The sequence below is a fragment of the Mya arenaria genome, chromosome 6 (assembly GCF_026914265.1).
Source record: "Mya arenaria isolate MELC-2E11 chromosome 6, ASM2691426v1".
NCBI lineage: Eukaryota > Metazoa > Mollusca > Bivalvia > Myida > Myidae > Mya > Mya arenaria.
The window spans coordinates 67991107-68016681 of NC_069127.1; the positions used below are offsets into that span (position 1 = coordinate 67991107).

The window sequence follows — 25575 nt, forward strand, 5'->3', positions numbered from 1 at the left end:
TGTGGTTAAGAAAGCCGATTGTTATGCTGCTTTTGTGTTTGCTTGACACACGATGGACTTAAATGTAGCTGCATTTGTGATTATTTTGAACTGAGTTGAATGTAGAAGAGCCCTACTGTAGTATGTTTGACAAAAGATACACTTCATTGCAGCAGAATTTGTTTACATGGCACTTAATTGACTTGATTTTTTTACACTAAATGGTTTCAAGTATTACAAAATCATGTTCAATTGGGCACTTAATAGAGCTTCATAGAGCCCCTTTATTGTTTGTTTGGCACAAAAGGTTTTTTGAACACACAGTGGACTTGAGAACAGTATGTCTGTGGTGACTGTATGGCAGATATGGGTTGATGGTAGCCATAATGAGGTTCAATTAGCTCTGGCTTGACATTTGTAGAGCCCGTCTGGGGCTTGTTTAACAATGAGTTGACTTGACTGTAACCACAATTGGAATACAGAGCGGTGATAAAGACCTTTTGTGTCTACGAAAGACAACTTGAAATTGCGCCCTTATGGGGTTTGAACAATTCAGTGGACTTATAGAAACACGTTTTGGCTTTCTAAATACTGTATTGACCTGGATGGAAATGTTCATTGGGTTGTTTGGTACTAGAACATAATAGGTAATACTTCCGGCTGACTTGCTTTCCATTGGATGCGCTAAAGTAGGGTCACTGTATGGTTGCCTTTTTATATGAGAAAAGAGATAAACTATGATTAAAACTGTTCTGTGATTTTATTAATGTTATGACTTTTTCAAGTCAAACGAAGATATAAGTAATAGCGCTGTCGATATTGGTCATAATTGCATTTTTATACCAAATGATTTTGAGCTTGATTTTGAAATGCGTAGTTGTGTACATGTATGTCAGTATGAAGTACGCGTTTCCTTTGTATCATAATAACAATGCAACACAAAACGTATTCTTACTGCTACAATTGAAATGAGTTAATTGTTGATAATAAATAAATTCCTGCTTTAGTTTATGCATTAACTTCCTTTATTTTTCTTCAACTGGTATATGGATTACTTTGAATTATATTAACATTTCACGTGTTATGTAATAACTATATGTATTGCCACGGGTAAAGGCAGTCCGCAGACATGTTTAAGAAAAAGATAAAACATAAAAAATCAGACAATATTGATTCCATCAAAATACCGGTAAGTACTCTTTTTTTAATTTATACCTCATATATTAATATACCCATAAATAATGAAATTTGGTGATGATTGTTTTTTTTGTTTGTTATTTTTACATGTTTTTTGGCACATTCTTGATCAAGACTTAATTCGAATGTCAAGTTACAATTTCATTAGTCTGAAGCATTGCCAAAACAATCGAAGTAGGTCATTTACTGTATCATTTGATTGATGTAGATATATTCCAGTACAGTGTTAACTTTTAAGTATAGAGCAAAGTGATCTCTTGTAACGCATTTTTAATTGGCTCCATAAACGTTTCTTTGATAACATACAACACGGCACTATTTCAATGGCGATGTCTTATGCATTTAAGTGTTGGAAGTTTGAAGAAAAATAAACGTTTGCAAGTGTTTGGAAATTATACAGTATTTTGTAGCGATTCGAGTTTTAGTCAGAATTTTCTAAGTTAATGTCTGAATTGACTCCTTTATTATTTTGAAGGATTATTAACGTTATGTTTTGATTGTTCTTGATATGTTCATAATTGTAAATCAAGCACAACACAATGACTTTCTTTGGTCAGGTTCATTACGCATAATACCAACATCGCTTGGCGGCATCAAATTGTTCTTGTTTATCACTGGGAAAAGGTAGTGTTGATACTTTTTCTCATTTACCTCAGGGCATTCTCATTCACCAGAGGTTCGATGTGATAAATCTATGGCATCATCAATCTGGTGAACGAGAATGCCTCAAGGGCAATGCGACTTTTTAATTTCATAATCATAATATCTGATATTTTTCGAACAAACCAGAGTAGGCATTGTCATTACAAATTGCACCCACACTAATTTGGCTTAGTAGCAATAGATTAGGAAATCTATTTCGAAATTCGAAAACAAAATAGAAGTTGTGCTGAAGAAATTATAAAATCTTCACATTCTATGCATTATGAAATTTCAATGTAAGTTCAGATGATAATTTCTCCATCAAAACTCGGACTTGTTCTTTGAGTTGTTTTGGCATTTTTATTCCGGTGTGCTTGGTAAAGATTTATGAGTATTTCCTGAGAATAATTGTGCAATGTCATGTGTAAGTGAATTATAATTTTGGAACAGTTAATTTGTGCTATCCAATGTTTGAACTATTACAAAGTTGATTTTGTTTATACACTGGTCTTATTAATTAGTATTTCAATTAGGATTACGGTTAATGAAAGCTCTGGGTTAAGATAGCAGACATCTTTGTTTTCTCTTGAGTTTACAAGGTTTTGTTGCCGACCAATTATTTTTGACTGCAACATACAGTAACAGTCAAAATGTAATTTATCTGTTGACAAGTTCAAAATAATGAATAAATCGTAATTGCTTGATAGTACTAATCGCGTAATAAATTACCGATATATTATTGAACGTTATCTCGCCAATATCTATGTCCTTTCCGTACGTTCTATTTGAATTCCTAGATTATTATTTTTACAAAAAACTAAGAGATTGATTCCAAAGTATTTTGTGTATCTTTTTTGATAGTTCGATAAGCGCTGTCATTATTTTAAAAATTGTAATGGAATTATATTGTTTTACCGTCAAAGCTGAATGATTTTAATAAAAAATCATTAACAACAACAAAATCACTTTGGTTACTTGTCCTCACATTAACACCACCTTTCAAAAATATATATTCACACTCATTACATTTTTCTGCTATATGATTCACCATTTCATCACTTATGTCATTGTTAAAATGGTCGGTCTGTTGTACTTAAACTGTAGACAAATTTGGTTATTAATGCTTGTTGATACAGTATGAATAATGGAAATAATGTGATTTATTACAACTGAAGCAAACGATTTTAAACCTTGCTATGATGTCCACGGACTGTCACATCAAACCGATTTGATCGGTTGATAGTTATTATTGTATAACTTTTGACCACTCAATTAACATTTTGGTTAACGTTGACTTAACCTAAACCTTAACCGGTTTTATACAATTGGCTGCTTGAATTCATTTTGCCATGATCGATCTGATATGCGATTATATTTGCGAAAGTATAGGAATGCATTTTGTCCTAAAATAAAAGGGATGCAAAACAAGACACGGTTGTCCCAAGACTTAGCGTTTTTTAGCCTGGAGTTCGATGATTGGATACTTACAAACTTTACATATTTGGTAGTTTAACCCCAATAATATTTTTATTGAACACATTTTCTACTAAACTCTGTCGAATGCATAATGTTCAAAATATTCGAGGTCCAATACAATGTGGCATTTTTTTCACTTAGCACCCTGTCCCACTTTTACAGCACTCTGTCTTTTTTAAAACCTTGGTTAAATCACAGAATACATACTATACTACTCAAGACAAAACTTAAGATGTTAAATCTCAAACTGTTGGTATGAAAACAATTGCAAATCTAAAGATATAACATAGGACAATGAACAAGTACCGACTCAAGCGTTCATAAATCCCTTATTAACATCGTGTTTATATAATGACACTTGTTTCTTACATTATTTAGAACATTTCCGAAACTTTCAGATATTTAAATGAAAATGCATAAAACAGTTTAGGTGTTGTTTGCAACATCATCGAAATATTTATTTAAGTGGAACGAACTAGTTGGTATGTATTAGGCAGTGCCCGCTCAAGGACAACTATACCCACTACCATGAATGAGACCTAGTTTAGTGAAATACTGTTATCGTTCGTGCCAAACAGAATGCAAAGAACCTAGTCCGATTCGATGAATGCTATGTTAAAATTGTGTACATTGTGTGTATTTCATTCCTTGTAATATCAATTTTCCAGTCATTATGATTTCAGTTCTCATTTTCCTATCGTTATTGTTTAAGTGGGAAAAGGAATCAAAATATGCAGTCATTGCCAATATACTGGAACCAGATATCATCAGACGTCTTGAACCCAAACAAGTTCTGCCTTACATGCCTTCTATCGGTAAATAGAGAGGTTGCGAACACGCTGTATACGTGAACGTGAAGTTAAATGTACATGTACAAGTTGCAATGGAGTTTATGACTCGTTCTGATGCTTGCATAAAATACTTTTCTCTTGCTAGTACACACGTCATTCTAAACGTGAGCAATCTGCACATTCTTCGACGAAACAGTGCACAACAGGAAGTCCACACGTTCATTTCCGGTAAACGTAGCTATAGGGTGTCGCAACCTCTCGTACATTTTTTCACTGTTTCCACATGCAACTTTGTCGACTTGCAATACCGATTTTGTTGTTTGATGTAAAATTGCTTTCTCTTCTAGCCTAAGCATAACCTTCACTGTAGCATTTATATTCCTCTAAAGCCTGGTATTTCTTTTCCAAAATTCCGGAGCTAAGATATGATATTGTTGCAACTAAGATGCTAGACGAAAGTTCTCAATCAGAATAAGACTGATTTTTTATATTAAGAAGAATGCATTTATATTTTCCATAATTAACTATTAATGGTCAATTATCTCAAAAGAACAGAAGAATAGATACACTAGATATTCCTAGTACCTCCGGTCATAATTCCCTTCAATTTGAGTCGTAACAAGTATATTTCGTTTGACGTTCCCATTCATTTTAAAGTATATGTATGTACTTGTGTTTTTGTATGTAAAATGTTTTGTTTACGTGTACCTATTTTGTCATTTGGAACGCAGTATTGTGAACACGGCAACTAAAGCACATAAACTCACATGTGTATTGTAATGATATAAATACATAGAAACTACCATGTTAATCTAGATCCCACATGCAGCGAAAAGATTAAGAAAATAGGCGAGATTGACAGAACTGTAGCCTCGAGATTACTGCTAGACGCCATTAAAAAGTCACCTGATAGAGGTATATGGCGGGAATTCATGACAGCTTTGGAAAGAACCAGTGAGTAGCAAAGTCTTTTCCATGGATGTCTACAATAATGTTGTCATTAGAAAAATACAAAGAGAGGAAAAAATTAAATGTGTACTTTATATTATCAAATTCTTTAGGTTGACATTGTTTTGTATTTTAAGTCGGTAATAATATTCCCTGCAGAATATATTGCACTGCGATTAAAACTTCATGGAGACCAAATTCACGATGACGCCTTGGAAAGACGGTATATTGAGATTATGACGCCCCAACTCAGACAAATCATAAATCCATGTGAAATTACCCCCGGGCTTCTCTCTGTTGACGTTCTTATTCAAGAAGATATAGAGGATATTAATTGTGAGGCAAACAACCGTGGTTCGATAGCGGCAACAGATTTGTTATTGAAAAGGGTATCTGGGAAGCACCCATCATGGTACTCTGAATTTGTGACAGCTCTTTTCAAAAGTGGAATGAGTAATGCAGGAAAACTTCTACTTGAAGGTGTAATGCGTAAGTATGTTGCATTCATATCATAACCTTCTATAGTATATAAACTGCAAAGTAACTTTTCGATTAAGAAAAACATTACAATTGCTTCCAACGTGAACAATTGTAGCAATGGTTTGATCAATACCTGATAATTGAGATTAATCAGCTTTTGAAAAACATAATATTAGCGTTTGAATAAACATTGCCGAGCAATTACTAAAATGCGTTTTTTTTTCTGATTATAATATGTATACATAACAAGTAATTTGTAGTATTGTTTTGTCTTGTTTTCAACAGAAGGCCCTGTAAAATCAAAGTATTCAAAATCGCTTCTGACACAAACAACCGATATTAAACAAGGTATGAACGTACAAAATATAACCGTTAACGTAACAACATTTTCAAGCAATCTTAAAAAATGAAATTTAAAATTAAACTAAAAATGGGTCCGTGATAACGATATACGTCTGTATTTGTTGCGGAGACTATTCCATTGAAACCACGTAGTTACTCATCAATACAAGTGTTTGATAGTATTATGCAATACAACATTATTTGGATAATCATAAATGTTTTTCCATCATTTCCTCCTGAACTTTAATTTCTACAAAACAAAATATAGTTATACATAGCAACATTAACGACTATCGTGAACTTATCGTGCAAACAGCGACACGTATAGAATCTACTCTTTATGATATATTATTATTAATATATTTCTTTATAATAATGTTGTTTTCTATTATATTACAGGAGAGATGGAAACACACCCGTTATCCGAATCTGGAAAAGAGAGAATTTCTACTTCAGGTATTTAAAATCGAAAACGTATAATTTAAAAGAGAAAATGTTTAGAGTCTTTATTAAAACAAACGTGTTGGGAACGGTGAAAAAATAAATCATTTCAAAAGTTCAACTTCCAAATACTTTATACAACAGATTTTAGGTACACACTTATAAAAGGTTAAGTATAAGTCCTAGATATTCAAATGTGCTTCAAGGAGAAAAACAAAAAATGTTTGAATTCGATTAACATTCAAACAGAAAAGGATTTATACATTATCAATATGATCTTTGTCAAAATGTTCCAACTATCAAATCAGACATGCCTTCTGTCACTGGACGTTGTTGGACCTAACCAAGCTTATTTAGCATGTGTTATGACGACATTATTGAACGCGATTGGCTGGTCGAAATATGCTGCTTAACGAGTGTTTTAACTCTATGCCAAACATACGCTTTAAGCGGCCTTTTCTTATTTTTACACCCCCCTGTACGTGTAAATTGTATGTCTATACATATTACATATTGTATGTATATACATATTATATATATATACAAACAGATACATATATACATATATACAGTGTTTAATGCTTTGTGAAAGTAATTTCTGCCTTGAGTTTACTTTTTTAAATGCCCCTCGTACAACTTGTATTTATAGGTAGCAGCCGAATGAAGCAACGGCCTTCAGCTCCCAGTTTAACAACTGCTGGCGAACTACCAAGTGAATATGGTAAGAGTAGATTTGATGCAGATATAAATAAGACGGTGATGTCACTTAAGTAAGAACGTATGTAAAGAAACGGGCGCCATCTTGGATGATCTAGTTACTATTTATAGTAACTTATTGGCATATAAATGCTGATGGCAATCACGCATGCGCGGTGGCTATTTTTCTTAACTAGTTTCTATTTTCAGTACAATTTGGTAAAATGTTTGTTCATGTTGTTATGTTTTAAGTATTTGGCCCGCAGACTTTTTTAACTGTAAATCGGAATCTACCTTTGGCAGATCGACATAATATTTTTAACATTTTTGACGGATTAAAGCGCGCACGGACGAATCAACCCCAGCGCTGTTAGAACTGCGGTGATCAACGACGTAATTTACATTACCAATCTGCAATTATACGATCTTGTAGCTACGTCACGCGTTCTGTATGAGACGCTTGCTAAAAGTAGCACTATAATGTGTATCATAATATGCTATGCGGTCAATATAGTGCGAGTAAGCTGCCTTTTTTGCAAAATTACGCAATAAAATCATAGAAAAGCAAATATTTTAATATCGACGTGTTAAAAACGCAATATGAAAAGCAGTTCACATAGTTTAAAACTGAGCGCGTACTGAATTAATGTAAGTACATGTTTATACCTGTGTTTACAGTTTAGCCGCGGCCGGGGATATAGATACTATCGGTTAAAATTGAATCAGGGTCATCGGATTTTATTCAATAATCAGTGTTTTGGTGATTGTTATTCATTTATTGATATAATTTGTACATTTATGTTTAAAATAACCTTAAATTCGCTCTAAGTACATATTAAAAACCTTTTACCATTACTGAAAGTTTACAATTAAAATCAAAGCGCTTAAAGCATTGGCAGGCTTTCGGTCTGTCTGTCTACTTTCTACGAACTATCTCATTCTTAAATACTCTACATGGGACATCTATTTGAATTTGATTGTGTGTTGTTTTTTTCCATTTTGTCGTTACTTTAAGACTTAAAACACTTCCGCTATCTTAGTAACAAATGTCCTTTAAAATTATAGTAAGGTTCAAACGTGCATCACTCCACATTTATAGTGCACTTGTCTCTTCATGGTTCACTAGTTAATAAAAAGAAAACATCTGAATAACAGTCGCTGCCTCTTAGAGTTCATGAAGATACCACGAGCTTCAATAGATGCTTGGTTGTGTCACACTAATTACTTTTCCTTAATAACAAAGAGGCAAAATAAACCATTTGTTCCGTACACCCGGACACCACAACATTTACATAAGTCAATACGTTAAGGACCCCTCTTTGTCTAAGTAACATGCGCTAGACACTGTGGAGACTTGTAAGAAGATTTACTTTAACAATCTGATAGGCCACTTGCCATGTATCCGGTAATTGTGGATTACACCATTGAGGAAATACCTTTTACATAACAGTACACCATTGTTCACGCATCCGGCCTTAAAGACACACACGGCAGACATTGTAAAGGGATTACATTCAGCATTTCTGTCCACGCATCCGATCTTACATCAACACACGACATTCATTGATTTGTCAACCAATTTCATTGGTATGCTGGTTTTAAAACATTTTCAAACTCGCACCGATAAATGTGAATGTTCAGTTTGCCGATTGGTTCCCGACTAGCGCATGCCTGAACTTTTCATTTGAGCTCCGGCACCGAGGAGATCAGTTCGAGTTTTGGTCAAATTACTGGCGATATTTGGCTTTCTATCAATCCCAATGTTTATTCGTTACTTTAAGACGTTGCGACGTGTACTACTAAGATTGAAACTAAGTGGCCCTCAGCCGTAAATAAATCTATCTCTGATTGTGAAGTCACCAATGCGTTCTTTCACAATTACTTCAAACAGGAAATACGTAAAACACTTTGCTCAAAACTATTTGTCCATATTTTACAAAATTATGATAAAAATAGAAAAGAAAGTTCAACAAAATGGCCATCGCGAATGCCTTATCGTCGATAACGCTGACATGAAAATGAATTACTATAAATATTGACTAAGTCATCTAAGATGGCGCACGTTTGATTACAAACAACGAAATGTATTCACTACTAAATGCGCTAAACCAGTGTCAAAACACTAGGCTCTAATTTAAACTGCTCCTACCTATGAAAGTGTGTAACGCACATATTAAATAAATATATTTAAGAATCTCATAGTTTAAATGAATGTACGATGCGCGATAAAAGTCAGCACTATCCATGATTAGTTCTTTTTCAATGACCTCCGTACAACTTGTTTTTATAGGTAACAGCAAAAAGCAGCAACGGCCTCATTCTTCAGTTTCCAAGCTCACAATTTCTGACAAACAACCAAACACACACGGTAAGGTTTGATTTCATGACGTTTTTAATAAGATTATATTATCACCGTCAAGTTATTTATTTCCTGAGGAAAGAAATTGAATTTCTTGCCCATGATGAAACACATTCAATAGTCGTGATTGTTCAAATGTATATTCTTGAAATATATACGAAATCTTGAAAGTCTTCGCAAATACTTAATAAAAATATATGCCTAAATAATTTAACCTTGTTTATAATACGATTTCTTATGTCAAAATTGATAAAAAAAGTTCTTGAAAATCATCATACTTACCAAGGCGGTCATCACATTATTTATTTATGAAGCTATTATAATGCGTGTCCGGTTAGCGCAGTGGTTAGCGCTCTCGCTTCTCACCAATGCGACCCGGGCTCGATTCCCGGCCTGGGCGCATGTGAGTTTGGTTATTGGTCACCAAGCCGGACAAGTGGGTTTTCTCCGGGTACTCCGGTTTCCCTCACAACACAAGACCACACTCTCGCGCAACATCGTGCCAACGAGAGTGACTTAGTATAAGCTATCATAGCTTTCATCACAATCGTTGTTAATGTAAAATGTTTATTATAATGCGTGTGTGGTCTGTTTGTTGTGTATGTACGTTTGTGTCTCTCATTATAATGCGTGTGTGGTCTGTTTGTTGAGTATGTACGTTTGTGTCTCTCATTATAATGCATGTGTGGTCTGTTTGTTGAGTATGTACGTTTGTGTCTCTCATTATAATGCGTGTGTGGTCTGTTTGTTGAGTATGTACGTTTGTGTCTCTCATTATAATGCGTTTGTGGTCTGTTTGTTGAATATGTACGTTTGTGTCTCTCATTATAATGCGTATGTGGTCTGTTTGTTGAGTATGTACGTTTGTGTCTCTCATTATAATGCGTATGTGGTCTGTTTGTTGTGTATGTACGTTTGTGTCTCTCATTATAATGCGTGTGTGGTCTGTTTGTTGTGTATGTACGTTTGTGTCTCTCATTATAATGCGTGTGTGGTCTGTTTGTTGAGTATGTACGTTTGTGTCTCTCATTATAATGCGTGTGTGGTCTGTTTGTTGAGTATGTACGTTTGTGTCTCTCATTATAATGCGTGTGTGGTCTGTTTGTTGAGTATGTACGTTTGTGTCTCTCATTATAATGCGTGTGTGGTCTGTTTGTTGAGTATGTACGTTTTTGTCTCTCATTATAATGCATGTGTGGTCTGTTTGTTGAGTATGTACGTTTGTGTCTCTCATTATAATGCATGTGTGGTCTGTTTGTTGAGTTTGTACGTTTGTGTCTCTCATTATAATGCATGTGTGGTCTGTTTGTTGAGTATGTACGTCATTATAATGCGTGTGTGGTCTGTTTGTTGAGTATGTACGTTTGTGTCTCTCATTATAATGCGTGTGTGGTCTGTTTGTTGAGTATGTACGTTTGTGTCTCTCATTATAATGCGTGTGTGGTCTGTTTGTTGAGTATGTACGTTTGTGTCTCTCATTATAATGCGTGTGTGGTCTGTTTGTTGTGTATGTACGTTTGTGTCTCTCATTATAATGCGTGTGTGGTCTGTTTGTTGTGTATGTACGTTTGTGTCTCTCATTATAATGCGTGTGTGGTCTGTTTGTTGTGTATGTACGTTTGTGTCTCTCATTATAATGCGTGTGTGGTCTGTTTGTTGAGTATGTACGTTTGTGTCTCTCATTATAATGCATGTGTGGTCTGTTTGTTGAGTATGTACGTTTGTGTCTCTCATTATGTGTCGTTTGGGCCCTTACCTTAAGCTTGTAATCAGGATTTATATTTTACAAATGGTCTTCTGGGGATGACCCTGTAGTTGTCATTGTGTTATTACCTATGCCATCAGCCCAACGAAGTATAGACACTGGGAGAAACCTAACGAACGAGGATTTGAAACAAACTTAATTGATATTTACGAAGTTTCTGGATATGAATAGAAGACAGGGTACACTCGGAAAAGACCGTAATTATTCCTTACGGTCAAATTCTGCCACTGTGTTTATAAATAAGAATTGTTATCAACCAAATGAAAATTTAATAGTGTTTCATCTTTTTCATTTTGTCGAACATCAAAAGAAGAAAATTATTACCTGACACGAACTGTACAAACACGAGAATGTGAAGAATATGCTTACGACGAGGTTCAGGACGATGTAAGGATCTTTACAACAGTGAATAAGTAAATTAAAATAATTTGCATGTAGTTATATGATATAGTATTCCATATTGGTATTGCCTCAGACACAGCTACTTTAGTAAGGCCAAATAAAAAAAAAATAGTCTGGTTCAGGTAACGTTGTTAAAAAAAGTTAGGGGGGGGGGGGGGTAGGGATTATTTTATTTTATTTTATTTTTTTTTGCATGGGCTCGACATATTGTTTAGATAGTGAAGCGCCGTAGAAACTTCGTATTTTATGACAACACGTTTTACATCTACAGCACCATGTATCTCGTGGAATATTTGATCAGACGTGCACACATTTTGGACTGCTTTCATGAGCTGGCGCTCCCCGTGGTGATCGCATTTTAATAGTTTAATTGCGATCACATTTGAAAAACCGACACACGCCGCCATCTTGTATCAAGGGAGGTAACCCGAACGGTAATACTAAATACGCGCGGAATAGAAATATCGTTGTCGGCGCACGTTTACGATCGGATTTTCGGCGGATTTTCGAAAAAATGGCGAACTTTTTTTATTGACGAAAGAATATCGCAATAAAAAGTGTTAGGGTCGGCGGTAATTATGAGGGTCGGTCGGGTTACCTGAACCAGACCTATTTTTTTATTTGGCCTAAGGTACCGGTCACTTATCGCAAACTTTCGATAGCCAAAGGTGCTTCTCCTATGCTACAAATGAACCCAAAAGCAAACCAAAATTCTGATGTTTTCAAGAAATTTATGCGCGATTAGTATGCAATTGGATATACAATTTAACGCCGCGTTTCTTTCGACCATTATCTGTTGATCGAAACATACTTGACTAATGGCTATTCGTGTTAAAGAATGTCGTAAACTGGTCAGCGACTGGTCGACTGGCTGTAGGTTGATGGCCCATTTGTTCCACCCAATCATTTGTAGAGAAACCATAACTTTGTGGCTTCAGTGCTTGACTCGAAATAAGCGAGGATTGCTATTGTTTAAAGTCACCACTAGTTCTTAAATATTCTATAACTCTTTCCATCACCGAATTTTGGATGAAGGCGATCGATTGTTCTTTTTGTGTGACTGAGGCTTAATACATTCGTCCTTGCTTGAATGAGCACGAGACGCATGATATAATCGATATCAGTGCGTCAATGGTCTGTTCTTGTTGCGTTTTGTTTAATACAGAGACGGTATCATTGGAAGTATATATTGCCATTCATAGCAATGTTTGCTGATTTAAATGGAAGATATATGATTTCAAATGCAAATTAATTTGTGAAGGATGCACTCTTACTCCAAAAAAAGGTTTACCACAATTAATACAATTGTTTTCATATGCCATATAGGATGAATTAAAGTCGAAAACAATGGTTTTATGAAGGAAACTGAGTTTAAACTGCAGGAAAGGTGCAGAAAACACGGTATTTCTACCTTATGCGACGTATGGAGATCACATTAAGTCTTTAAGCACTCACCAATCATATCAATAGTTTTGCGTTTTTAGCTATTAAATACACGGTTAAAATCTCATTTTATGTAATTTAAATTTCCATAAATTCATTATTTAGTAAGTCGTTAAAGGTTTATCACTCAAATTTTATGTTTTCTATACATGTGTTATTACTGATTTTGAATAAGAGTGTCACTTTAATAAGCGAGAGGTACTTCTTCAGGAAAGCTCCGAAGACAGGGAGGACATTCCCGACACAGGTAGAGATTACCTTTTTTGGTTTGATTTTTTTTCATTCGCATGTTAAATAAACATGTACAAAACATACATTTTCAAATCATACAAGAGACGAATCACATCCACATCTTCTTTGCAATGCTTAATTTGGTAAAAATGTTGGTGAGATTCATAATGAAGAATTTTCCAATGCGAAAGTGAAAACGAGCACATGTTTACATGCTAAAATAATTGTTAACGCTTCCTCTACGCAACAATTCAAACTGAATACATGTATACTCAAACGAAGAGAGTGTCCACCTCCTTACCGAAATGTCTCGCGTTCGATCACTGACCTGGAAAATGTTCTTGTTGCCTTATACAGTGTACAATTCTTGTTAGTTAGATCCTGCAAGTGGACTCAAGATTGGTTATTAGAAGCTATTAGCTTCATACACAATCGAGCTAAAACATTGGTATAAACTAAGTACGAAATACCCATCAAGTGCCTCTTTACTTATGGCGTCGGTCCCACGAAGTATAAACAATCGGAGAAACCTAACGAACCAGGATAGATGGTGGTTATTAAAACAAACCTTATTGAAATTTACGAGGTTGCTGGGCAATATGAATTGAAGACAGGGTACACTCGGTAAAATCATGATTCATTTTTATGTTCGAATTATTCCACTGTGTCTAAGAATAAAAATATAATAGTGTTTCATCTTTTTCATTATGTCGAACATCAAAAGAAGACAAGTATTACCTGACACCAATCGTACAAAAGCGAGAATGTGAAGAATATGCTAACGACGAGGTTCCGGGCGAAGTAAGGATCTTTACATCATTGAATATGTTCATTTAAATAATTTGCATGCAATTATGTAATAAAGCATTCCATATTGGTATTGCCTCAAACACAGCTACTTTAGTAAGGTATCGGTCTCTAATCGCAACTTTTCGATAACCAAAAATGCTTCTTCTAACGTTACGAATGAAACCAAAGCCAACCAAAATTCTGATGTTTGCAAGAAATTTGTGTGATAAGTTTGCAATTAGATATACAATTTAACGCCGCGTTTCCTACACTAATTATTCGTTGATGTAAATATATTTGACTAATGGCTATTCGTACGTGAGAATGTAGTCAACTGGTCATTGACTGGTCGACTGGCTGTAGGTGGATGGCCTATTTGTGCGACCCAATATTTTGCACCTTAACTTTGGGGCTTTAGTGCTTCCCTTGCATTTACCGGAGTGGCTTACTTCTCTAACGAGTATCGTTATTGTTTAAAGTCACCACTGGTTCTTAAATATTCTTGAACTCTTTTCACTTACGACTTTTGGAAAAACAGATCGATCGTACCTTTTTGTGACGGAGGCTAACTATATTTGTCCTTGCTGTATCAACTCGAGACGCATGATATTAACGAAATCATCGCGTCAGTGGCCTGTTCTAGTTGCGTTTTTGTTTGTTTTCATACAGAAACAGTATCATTGGATGTAAGAATGTGTCAGCTATATTGCCATTTATAGCATTGTTTGTTGATAGAAATGGAAGTAATATAATTTCAAATTGCATTTTATTTTGTTAATAAACGAGAGGTCCTTTTTCAGAAAAAACCAGAAAACACGGAGGATAACCCCGTCACAGGTAGAGATTACCTTTTTTGGTTTAGTTTATTTTTTCATTCACATGTTAAATAATGTGTTCGCTAACACGTCACACACGCACCTTATCTGCAATACTTGATTTGGTTAAAATATTGTTGAGAGGAATAGCTGTAAAGTATTGCTGTGAAAATCAGAACTACATATTTGAAATAATTGACCATTAGACCACGCTCAATCTTATTCAAGCAATCGGCGTTCGCTATTTCATTGCTCAATTTCTCCTAAACACGATGTCTAATATGTTCAATGATATAACATTACCATGATTAAGATTGTATTTCAGACAGGCCACATTGATTTTTGAGTGATTTATCTGCTGAAACAAATGAAAATTTCTAGAAATATAAAATTCTGCGATCTCATTTTTGCCAGCAATTTCATATCATTGGTTTTCAGATATCTACGCAAAAAATTGCTCTTTCCAAGACAAAAAATAAAAAAGTAGTCAAAACGTTCAATCTGTGAGGGTGCAGCTTTAAAGACAAATTGCACGGCCAGTTTCTAGGTCAACCAATACACCAACATATCATGCTTGTCACTTCTTCCAATAGTATTCTTTCTTGAAAAAAATGTAGAAGTAACTCAATGTATAAAGTTTTAAGTAAACAACAAAGGTAAGATATGAATACTTTAGAAGTGTTCAAGGTTAATGTCAGCGACAATCTTTATAAGGCAGTTATAAATCATTGCATGGGAAGGTGTAGCAAAGCGTTTACCTGTTTAAGTGTTTAACAAGCGCCCAAATACAAGATTAACAAAATACAAGTTTTGCACTACTACGTATGGTCCTATAGCATTTGGTGCTTGTCACTTTTAACATTTAAGTATTTCAATGAACACACTGCAGAAGTAGTTCTGGTCACATACTTTTGGTTATTTTCCGAAAGACAGACAGAAAGACCAACCTGTTAACTCTTATGTACCCCTTCCAAAATGATGGTATAGTAAAAAGCATATACATTAATTTGCTTTTAATAAGCAATATACCATGGTTTTCATCTGTTAGAGAACATGTCATAAAGACATAAAAAGAACGGCAAATGTAGCGCCGACGTCCTTTTGCTTATTTCAAAATAATTTAAAAACAATGTTTAAGTAGGATTAGATGTTCTCTTGCAAAACAGCTTCATACTGTTTTAAGATATACAGCATTTATTAATCTTGATCGTTTAAGGCGAGAAAATATAGCAGTTCAATTTAAACAACACAGAATTAATGTACAAATCTAAATCGCCAAAAAATACAACAATTCTTTTAAAGCCTAACCACTTGCCACTCGTAAGTTGCTCCTGACTTATTTCAATATCGACTTTATTTCTACCTTTGAAGTTCGCAACATTATCAATACAGTATATGATGTCAAGGCGTCTGGTATTTGACCAAAGAATCCCAAACACTTTGACATGTTATAATTGTACCTATAACGTGTACAAGCAACATAAGCATTTATATTGGGGTATTTCGATATTACAAAAAGAGACGTGCATTACTCCAATTCACAGATGCTAAGACATAGATTATCTTAATCATTATATACCTATCTAAAATAATATCTCATTGAAAAGCACATACATACCGAATATACTAAAACGTTGTCTAGACAAGAATGAATTCTTTAATAATACTCAATCGGCAGTATCATTCCTGTCAGTCAACATTAATACTAATAGTAGATTCTTGACTAAAAGGTATTGACTGTGGTAAAATTGTTGGCACGATATTTCTAGATCTCCCTAAAGCTTGACACAGTTGATCATCATATTCATTAGTTTCACGTTTTTGAATCAAGCCTTATTAACTTCAACGAAGACAATGCTTAACAGTTGATGGTAAGAAATCTACATTTCAATATATTAATAGTATGAAGGAAGCACCCATTTTATGTATCAAATGCCCATCGTATGAATGAAACGCTCCTTGTATGAATGACACGACCCTCGTATGTATGAAAAGCCTCTCGCGTATATGAAACACCCCTCACATATATGAAACACCTCTCGTTTGTAATACCAAGTTAAGTTTCAAAACAATATAACTACGAAACTATGAAACGCCCCTCGTATGTAAAGAAACATCCCTCGTATGTATTGCTCATTTTTATATTGTGTGGTAACAGCTATGACATCCGTGTCCTATGAACAGTTTGAGGTTTTGGTAGAATTTAAACAATGTAACTATTCACGCTTTTCGGTGAAACATGGAGTTTTACTAGTCAAATAATAACAGTGTGCAAACAATAAGTGAAAATAACAGTTTTCAGAACAACTTTTAAAAATCATTGTTTTTACTTCCCATTTGATCAAAAGTTCCGAAAATAATATTTGATTGCATATTGCGTTTGGAGATAAAGAAAGCTTAGGGAAATGTTCTTCTTTTTTCAAATGTTTTCTTGAAGCTAAATGCCGTAGCACTTGTTTAGGTACACACTCATTATAAACGAAAACAAATGCTCGAATTAAAATTCGATGTTACATCATCAATGTGATATCCTTTTTAAGTGTTTGGCTTTGTTATATGAACACTTATTTGATTAATACTACTAAAATACCCCGTCAACACTAATCTGAAATCGTGGTCTTCACTCTTTAGCTGGAAAACAACCCGTCTCGAACGCTGAAAATGAGAGTGATTGAATATAATAAGCCGATGAGGCAATCTCGAAACCTTGACAATCTGTTCTAAATCCACTGTTCAATCACATAAGCAAAACATGAACTGCAATAGTATACGATCTTACACTGATATGATCATATGTCATCTATATTGTCGGCATTGAAATAGCGTTTTACATCATGCGTGAATACTGAGTATAAATTGTTTTTGTGTGTGTGTTTTTCAGCAAATTCGAATTATGCGTACCTTGGCATGAATGGAAATTTGGTAAGAGAAATGGGTGACATTGCTTCACAAGTAAGATGCATTATAATGCATGCGACATCATATGTTACATCATATTTCTTGAGCTTTGCATGTTGATATCCATCAGTGGATGAATGTCATACCACGTGCAAAATATATTTTTTCGTTACGCGTTAAGTGAATCACTATTTTGTTTGAAAGATAAGACACACTAAATATAAACACGTTACCTGTAGCAGTACCTTATCTGAACGTCAAGGTCATATACACAAACGTTGAGATAAGCAATATTTAATTGAGTCAAGACTAAATGTATTCACGCTATGTGAAGCAATACCCAATTTGAAAGCAAGGATTATTTGGATAAACGTTAGAAGAAGACAATTTTTATTTGAAAGTTAAGACTTAATTTAGACACGCTACCTGAATCAATAGCTTATATGAACGTTACGGTTTAAAACTCACATGTATGTAATAAGCGTTAAAGAAAGCAATAATAAATATCAAATTGTTAGGTAGATAATCGTTAACAGAGTCAATACCATACTCTTCAGATAAGCGTTTAGTCAAGAAAAACCATCTACGATAGTAAAATTATAACTGTACACATCGTATGTTATATGCCGTATGCCTTTTCAGTATGAGTCACTATTGCCAGAGGTGCCACCTCGAGTTCCAAGGCGTATTTCAAAGGAAATAGCTGTGTCAATGCCTATTCAGAAAGGGACCGAAAATGTAAGTGGTAATTATAAAGTCCATTCACTTTTAAGGAACATTCTATCAGTTTTTTAACCAACGGCTGTATTGGTGGGAGATTCGACTTATAAATCGCCAACGCATATCATCGACCAAATAGAATTAGAATCGAATTTCTCTACAAGTCGACCAAAGTCGCGTGTATCAGAATGGCAAGTCTACCTTTTCGTGATATTTAAACATAATAGTTGTATTATTTTGTGGTGCTTAGCAAACTTAGAGCATAATAATTTAAGGACTTTTCTCGAAATATATTAGTTTTATTGTTTCTTTCCTAAAAATACATTTGTATACATTGCAGAAAGTACCTGACACAGACCTGAATGTTGAAAAAGGTAAGTTCTAAATAATGTTTTATTTTCTTATAATATCATATATTTCGATAATATTGTAGCTGGAACACTTAATCAGCATGTGTCAACACTATAACACATTTCTCTCGTTTTCAGAAACCATGTACGTTTATTCTGTAGAAAACAATGAAACTATCAGCGTAAGTAGTTAATTTGTGCAATATTATACCGTTTTTTCCTATGATTTTACAATATTTATGCGAAAAACTACAGAAACAAGCTCAGTAGCAAAAAGTTAGTATAAACCCGGTTTAATGGCCCTGGGTAAACGACAAAGACATAGAACATAAAAACAACTACTCTCGATATGTCTGATGAAGGATACTTTTTATATAAATACGTCACAAATAGAACGTTAAGATGTAACATCGTGTTGAGTATATTTATATATATCATAGTGTTTATAAGATTTTCAATTAAAATATTTGTCCACAGATGTTTACATCTAACTATCTCTACAATAACAGCATATGACCCTTACATCTTGAGACTTAATATTATAGCATCGATCCTTTCAAAAAGGGGAAATGATTCGTGTCATAAAACCCAAATATGGCGAAGAAGACGAGGAATACTATCGGAGTGCTGATGAGGAAGGGCAACTTATTCCTAAGATTTGTGGTAAGATCGACACCGTTTCATAACGAAATTAAGTTTACCAAAGGCAAAATATCAGGGACATTGGCAGGTTATTTGTCCTAAATAATGTCTGATGGTTTTCTAAATTCTTCATAGTTCTAGTTTAATTGTCAAATGCCTTAAATTGCTTCGGTATGTATATTGGATAAATCACTAATTTGTATGGTTAAAATCAAGCCATTTTCCCAATATACTTAAAAAGAAGATGAAAATTATTTTCAATGATTTAATATAATGTACAATTACAATAATATATTAATAATAATAGATAGGTGTCCGGCTAGCGCAGTGGTTTCGATTCCCGGCCTGGACGCATGTGAGTTTGGATTGTGGTCACCACGCCGAGCACGTTGGTTTCTCTGAGTACTCCGGTTTCCCCCACAACACAAGACCACACTCTCGCGTAAAATCGTGCCAACGAGAGCGATCATTTTAAGGCTGTAATAACCGTTAAACTTAATAAATGAATAAGTTTAACTAAACTAACAGATGACAATAATCTATTTTTTTAGCTTCATCAGTAGATTCTACCAATGCTACAATCTGAAATTGTTCCAAACACTTGACAGTAGTGAAGAGCTATAATTTGAATGATCGTCCAAAAGTACATGTTAGTATTCGAGCTCCACAAGGGGAATGTTTTGTTTTCTACTCCACAAACGGACATCCGTTCTTGATTTTATCCAGGAAATTGCCTAGAGATTAAACCAATACCCATATGACAAAAATTATATAAATAAGTTAAGATGAAAATGACATGTTGACGTGTATTCAGCTTAAACTAGAACTTTTATTTTTCTAGTTGAAGTCATTGAGGTAACAAAGCGAAAAAGTCAAAGTACAAGGACATCAACTTCATTGGGTATGTACGATTTCTATATTAAAAATAAGACAACAAACATATTCCTTGGTACTCATACAGTGTTACAAATAGTTAAATGAATCCGACAAAGTGTTTAATGTGTTTTAAATAAAACAATGTTACAAACCTCAATACATAAAAGGCTGTGTTGAACGTATTCAAAGCAAGCTTCCTTGAAATGTATGCCCCTTGGGCCTTGGGCATTGTATTGTTAATGTGAACAAAGTAAAACTTACCCTCAAAGTTTCATGGTCCGAGATCAAGTGGCAAAACAGTACAGACAACATTGACTGTGATATTTATATTTGACAAACTGATACCCAATCCTATAGAGTCCATCTATTGGTCAATGGCAATCTGTTAGATAAGTTTAGCTCATATTATCATAGGTCATACCGCTATTGTCAGAAATAGTTTTATAACACGGTTGATCTACGCCCCCAACCCACCCCCACAAAAACTGTCAATGAAGTTTCAAGGTCGCAGGCAAAACCTTTCTGGGGCTATTGTGTTAAAAAGATGTTGTCTACCGATCGAATTAGAAACTAACGCACGTACCGACAGTCCTCATTTTTCTTTGCAAAAAAGGCAAGCCCAAACGCAGTTTTTAAGATCAAAGTAATGAAAGTAGGAAAGGTACTGTCTATCGCTTAAGCCGCGAAATAAAATGTTCGAAACTATGGCTGTGTGCATATTAACATATATTATAATCAAGTGGAAATAACAATGCCAATTAAATTGAATTTATGGAAATCGGGCAATCAATTTATGTAACAAATTCTGAAATAATATCATTGCATATATATTCATATTCCAAACGTTCGGTGTTTATTTGAATAGCATATGCCATTTCACAGATGTTGGCTCCACTTCAACAGACACTCAGACTCCTGAGAATATGCTGATGATGTTGAATGATGTCTTGAGTTATCTTCTGAAGAAACATACCGTAGACCACAAATTAGAGCAACAAGAGAATGTCCTCAAGGAGCAAAGTGATCAACGCAAAGAGTCTATGATGGAACATTTGCCCATACCAGGTTATTACGTTATATTATTTGCGAATTGAGCAAATTCAATGTGTGGTATGCATCAACTTTGAAATGTATTATACAAGTTTGGACTTTAGACTTAGAAACCTTTTATAGCAGATTGTGCGATTGGATGCATTTTGGATTAACAAACAACGGATCATGTTTACCATATACATGATACTGCTAATACCTTTATTTAAATTGTAACTATGATCTCTAATTGATAAGAGCTTGTCTTTTTCAGAAGACGACGATGAAGATGACCTTGAAAACGTAACTTCATTATGCTGATCAAACCAGGACTTTTATGTAATCAACTGAAACAACAACTGTCTGTGTATATGTTCTAGCTTTTGTCATCGTCCACCTTCATCTGTAATTTCCATTAAACAATTAAGATAAGTGCTACTTAATTCCAATAGCGAGTAATACTGGTGGAAACGACAATTAAAGGTGAAATCCGGAAGTACTTTTGAAGCGGTAAATATTCTTCAAAAATAGAAGACTTGAGCTCGAACTTATCTAAGAGCGTATAGACATAGGCTCATGAAAAGATTTTACGATAGCGTGTAAATTATGTGAAACACTTTACTGGACGATACCTTAGATGCACCAGAAACCTTTTTGCAACAAACCGCATAACCGACCAGTTGTAAACCTTCACCGTTGATACGACAAACACTCTAATCGTTTCTATCTTTAGATAATGAGCCGAGTCCAAATTAAGATTATTCCTTTCTATCTTTCTATTCTGTTCATTTTTAACATCACTTATGTAGTTTACATTTCATTTTCAAACATACCAAACTACTCCATTTCCATTTGGAGTGAACACCGCGTGTTGGCCTTTATTTATTAACTCTTATTTGAATATGCCTAGTAAGATATGTGATTAAGATAACCATGGTATATTCCTAAGCTTTCATTATCGTGTTTTGGTTTATCTAAAGATGGTTGTTTTCCTCATGCCTCGATCAACGCATGTTGTAAATAGGCTATGATTTATTTTTGAGTTGCCTTTAGGCAAACTCTCTGGAGTCATGTTTGATACCATATTTCAGAGTTACACTATTTTTCGCGGACCCCTTGATTCAGGTAGAATGCCGCGCTGAAAGAAGTTCCATATCTATCATGTTTTCCACATGCATAGTTCAATTATTATGTGTGATGTGTCTTAATAAATCATTTATTGTGCGAGTCTGAAACTCGATTATTTGCATTTTGGTCAAATGAAGGTATTAAAAATGCTTTTACATATTGTCAGAGGGGTGAGCGCAAGACTGTGTTAAGTGTAAAGCAATAAAGAATGCACTTAGCACAGTCTTGCGCTCACCCCTCTGTCAAATTGTGCAGTACCGGGTAATAAAAGTAGTCCATTGAATTTCCCGCCAGCTTGTCAAAACCCGCCCAATTCTGTGGTACTACGGCTAAAAGTAGTCCATGAATGTGAAGTGTCGGGCGTGCTATTTTGTTATTTCATTAAAATAAACGTATGGAAATTAAAAAAAATTAACGTCGAGAAACGTTTGTTATCATAAGTGATTTATATACAATTCATTTTGAATGTTCGACTAAAATATCGCGGAGGAATCGTCGCCAGCTTCAATCCGGGCTAACTCTTCTACAAACCACAAACTATATCTGGTAAGTAGCCAACTATAACAAATTGTTTTTCCTTCAATTTCTTATTGTATGTGTTGAGTATTTTACAATCATAGCAGTGCATTGTTATTTTTGTCTTGTGACATATCTGCACAATTTACAAAGCGTCCGAAGTCAGTCATTTTTCAAAAACTCTGGGCATCGTTCAACAACACCGGAGCCTGCCATTTTGTAAAATCTCGGCCCTCGTTCAACAACAACGAATCGACAATCAGCAGTTCCGTTTGCATGCACTTGAATATATTGTCATTCACTTGAGTTTTCTTTTTATCGTAGGTTATTTATGTTTGATGTTCTCTGTGCATTTTTAAACAAACCATTTTTGCACAAATTACGTGAATACGACTTCGGAAAAACGATCCGTCTTCGTTCATTTTAGCATGCATGGAATAATTTCGTAACCAAGCCTTATGTTTATCTCGGGTTATATATGTATGTTGTATTCCGTGCATTTCTACTTAACGTTACTCGAGTGCGCATGCTAAATTTAGGTTATCATTTTACTGCGCTATTCGCCCTCACCACCATTATCAAACACGTACATTTGGGATTTTTTTATTGATGTTCACACTCACAGACATGTATTGAATTGACATATTAAAGACTGTTTAAAAATCAATTAACATTTTGTTTACATCAAGAGTTTGATAATCAATAGTTTGAGGTGTTTGGAATATTGGATACATTGTTAAAATATTGTAAAGCAAGTATTTGAGAAGCACTTGTGACTTTTTTCATCAAGTGTTTACATCACACATGTTTGAATATTGGAAACGAGATTTTAATTGTTAAGTGTGTGTTTGATCAATAGTTTGATTTTAACTTTTTCATTTTTATTGGTCGAGCTTCTTTGATTCTAAGTCCTTTGGACTGTATTGAGCACAAAGTGTATTCTAAGTGTTTTCTCAAAGTGTATATATATAAAAGTGAACACTTAAAAATTGATTGCGTAATTGTTATACAAAGTATACCATCACCCATACATAGAGCTTATTGGATAGAGTGTAACAGGATTCGCCCTATGTGTCTGTCTAGCCGTACACATGTTCGTGTCTGATCCGTATCTCCCGTCATGAATAAATGATTTTTTAAATTTTACAGAAATGTTAACCACATCCAAGATTATGTGTTGCAGGTCAAAGTTCAATGTCACAAAGCTTAATTGTCATATATTCTACTAATACAGCTAGTGACTTCATATTTGGCATGTAGGTGTACCTGATGGAGCCACCAATTTTCAGTGGTAACATTTGGTCATCCTTCAATGTCAAAGGTCAACTTTTGAACTATTGCAGATATTCATTTGTAACATAACACAGTCAAGGTCATCCTTCAAGGTCAAATGTCAAATTTATTTGTGACAAGACCCTTTGGGCGCATTGGTGTTTCAACTACACACTTTTATTTACCATCGCAAGGGTTACAATTTGACAGGGTAATAACTAACGTTATTTTTTTGTGTGCAAATTTAATGCCCCTTTACAGGCAGACAAATGTTGGCATACATAAAAGATGATGATTGAAAATAAGCAATCAAAAACTTCTTTATGCCACATCAAAGATGTCGATGTTATTTCTCCTTGCAGGACAGCGTTCCCACTACAGTAATGGTGAATGACAAAAGGGTGAATGTGCGGACCATTACGGTGGAGGACCGTACTGGGAAGGTGAAAGTCAGCCTGTGGCGCAACATTACAGCAGAGCCTGTGGTGTTGGGGGATGTTGTTGCCATCACCAATATTGTTGTCAACAGCAAGAGATATAACAATGAGGAATCCCTGTCGTCAACACAATTTACAAAGATAGAGGTAAATGCTATATCTTGGAACATACAAACATACATGTACTCGAGCAAAAGTTCCTTTCCAAATCCTCTGATCTACCTAAACTATTTGCAATGCACAGACTTGAATTTTAGCATGAAGGTGCATCTCAATGACCCACACATTTTGAGGGTCCACTTGTCAAGGTCACATTCAAGATGTAAAATTGCCATTAACTTTTCATCCATTTGACAAACTTCATATTTAACATGATATTGCATCTCAGGAAGCCGCTCATTTTTTTAGCGGCCATGTTAAGGTAAAGATGTCCCATCAACATCAAGCGTTTCATTTATGAAATGTTTATACTACCCCTTGCAATTACGCATGCAAACTATTTCGATAGTGTATTTGTCCCATACTCTAACTTAAAAACTACTTGAAAGAATTAAAGGAATTGAAGGAATTTGATTGAAACTTGCAACTTAGATAGATAGCAATGTGAAGTTGTGCACTTTGCAAGGGTTATAACGCTTGGTCAATTTGTTGCAGAGTTATCTCCCCTTGTTCCATAGTTTAATAGTGTAAACTTTGTCCAGAGAATACTATGACAACTACTAGATTATATTTGATAAAGTTTTAAACAATGGTAGAGCTCAATTAGAGGAAGTACAGTTTACAAATACCATAACCCATGTTTGCTTAATGACAGAGTTATTTCCCTTTGTTACTTTTTCTTGTCCAGTGCATAACTTGAAAACTACCGGATGGAATTTCATATACTGCATTCAATGGTAGAGCTCAATGAA

At 34.6% G+C, this 25575-nt stretch overlaps 1 protein-coding gene across 3 annotated transcripts; it reads left to right on the forward strand.

Moving 5' to 3' along the window:
- Nucleotides 1–1018: 1018 nt before the first annotated feature.
- On the forward strand, nucleotides 1019–22581 carry LOC128236510 (uncharacterized). 3 transcript variants are annotated; one of them, XM_052951403.1, is made up of 20 exons: nucleotides 1019–1168; nucleotides 4007–4109; nucleotides 4902–5039; nucleotides 5193–5522; nucleotides 5799–5861; nucleotides 6255–6311; nucleotides 6946–7017; nucleotides 9283–9360; nucleotides 11427–11503; nucleotides 13172–13208; nucleotides 13917–13993; nucleotides 14782–14818; nucleotides 17678–17718; nucleotides 18337–18432; nucleotides 18755–18788; nucleotides 18903–18946; nucleotides 19310–19427; nucleotides 20248–20307; nucleotides 21165–21347; nucleotides 21586–22581. In XM_052951403.1, the coding sequence occupies exons 1-20, from the start codon at nucleotides 1109–1111 to the stop codon at nucleotides 21630–21632; spliced, it is 1752 nt and encodes a 583-aa protein (XP_052807363.1). In that variant the 5' UTR covers nucleotides 1019–1108; the 3' UTR covers nucleotides 21633–22581. The 3 variants fall into 3 exon arrangements, with proteins under 3 accessions (XP_052807363.1, XP_052807364.1, XP_052807365.1); XM_052951404.1 differs by having other exon boundaries at nucleotides 11430–11503; XM_052951405.1 differs by lacking the exon at nucleotides 21586–22581 and having other exon boundaries at nucleotides 21148–21341.
- The last annotated feature ends 2994 nt before the right edge of the window (nucleotides 22582–25575 follow it).

Coding starts and splice junctions, on each gene's coding strand:
- LOC128236510 (XM_052951403.1), top strand. CDS start 1,109: ATGTTTAAGAAAAAGATAAAACATAAAAAATCAGACAATATTGATTCC. Junction 20,308..21,164: donor AAGGACATCAACTTCATTGG/GTATGTACGATT, acceptor GCCATTTCACAG/ATGTTGGCTCCACTTCAACA. Junction 21,348..21,585: donor GGAACATTTGCCCATACCAG/GTTATTACGTTA, acceptor TGTCTTTTTCAG/AAGACGACGATGAAGATGAC.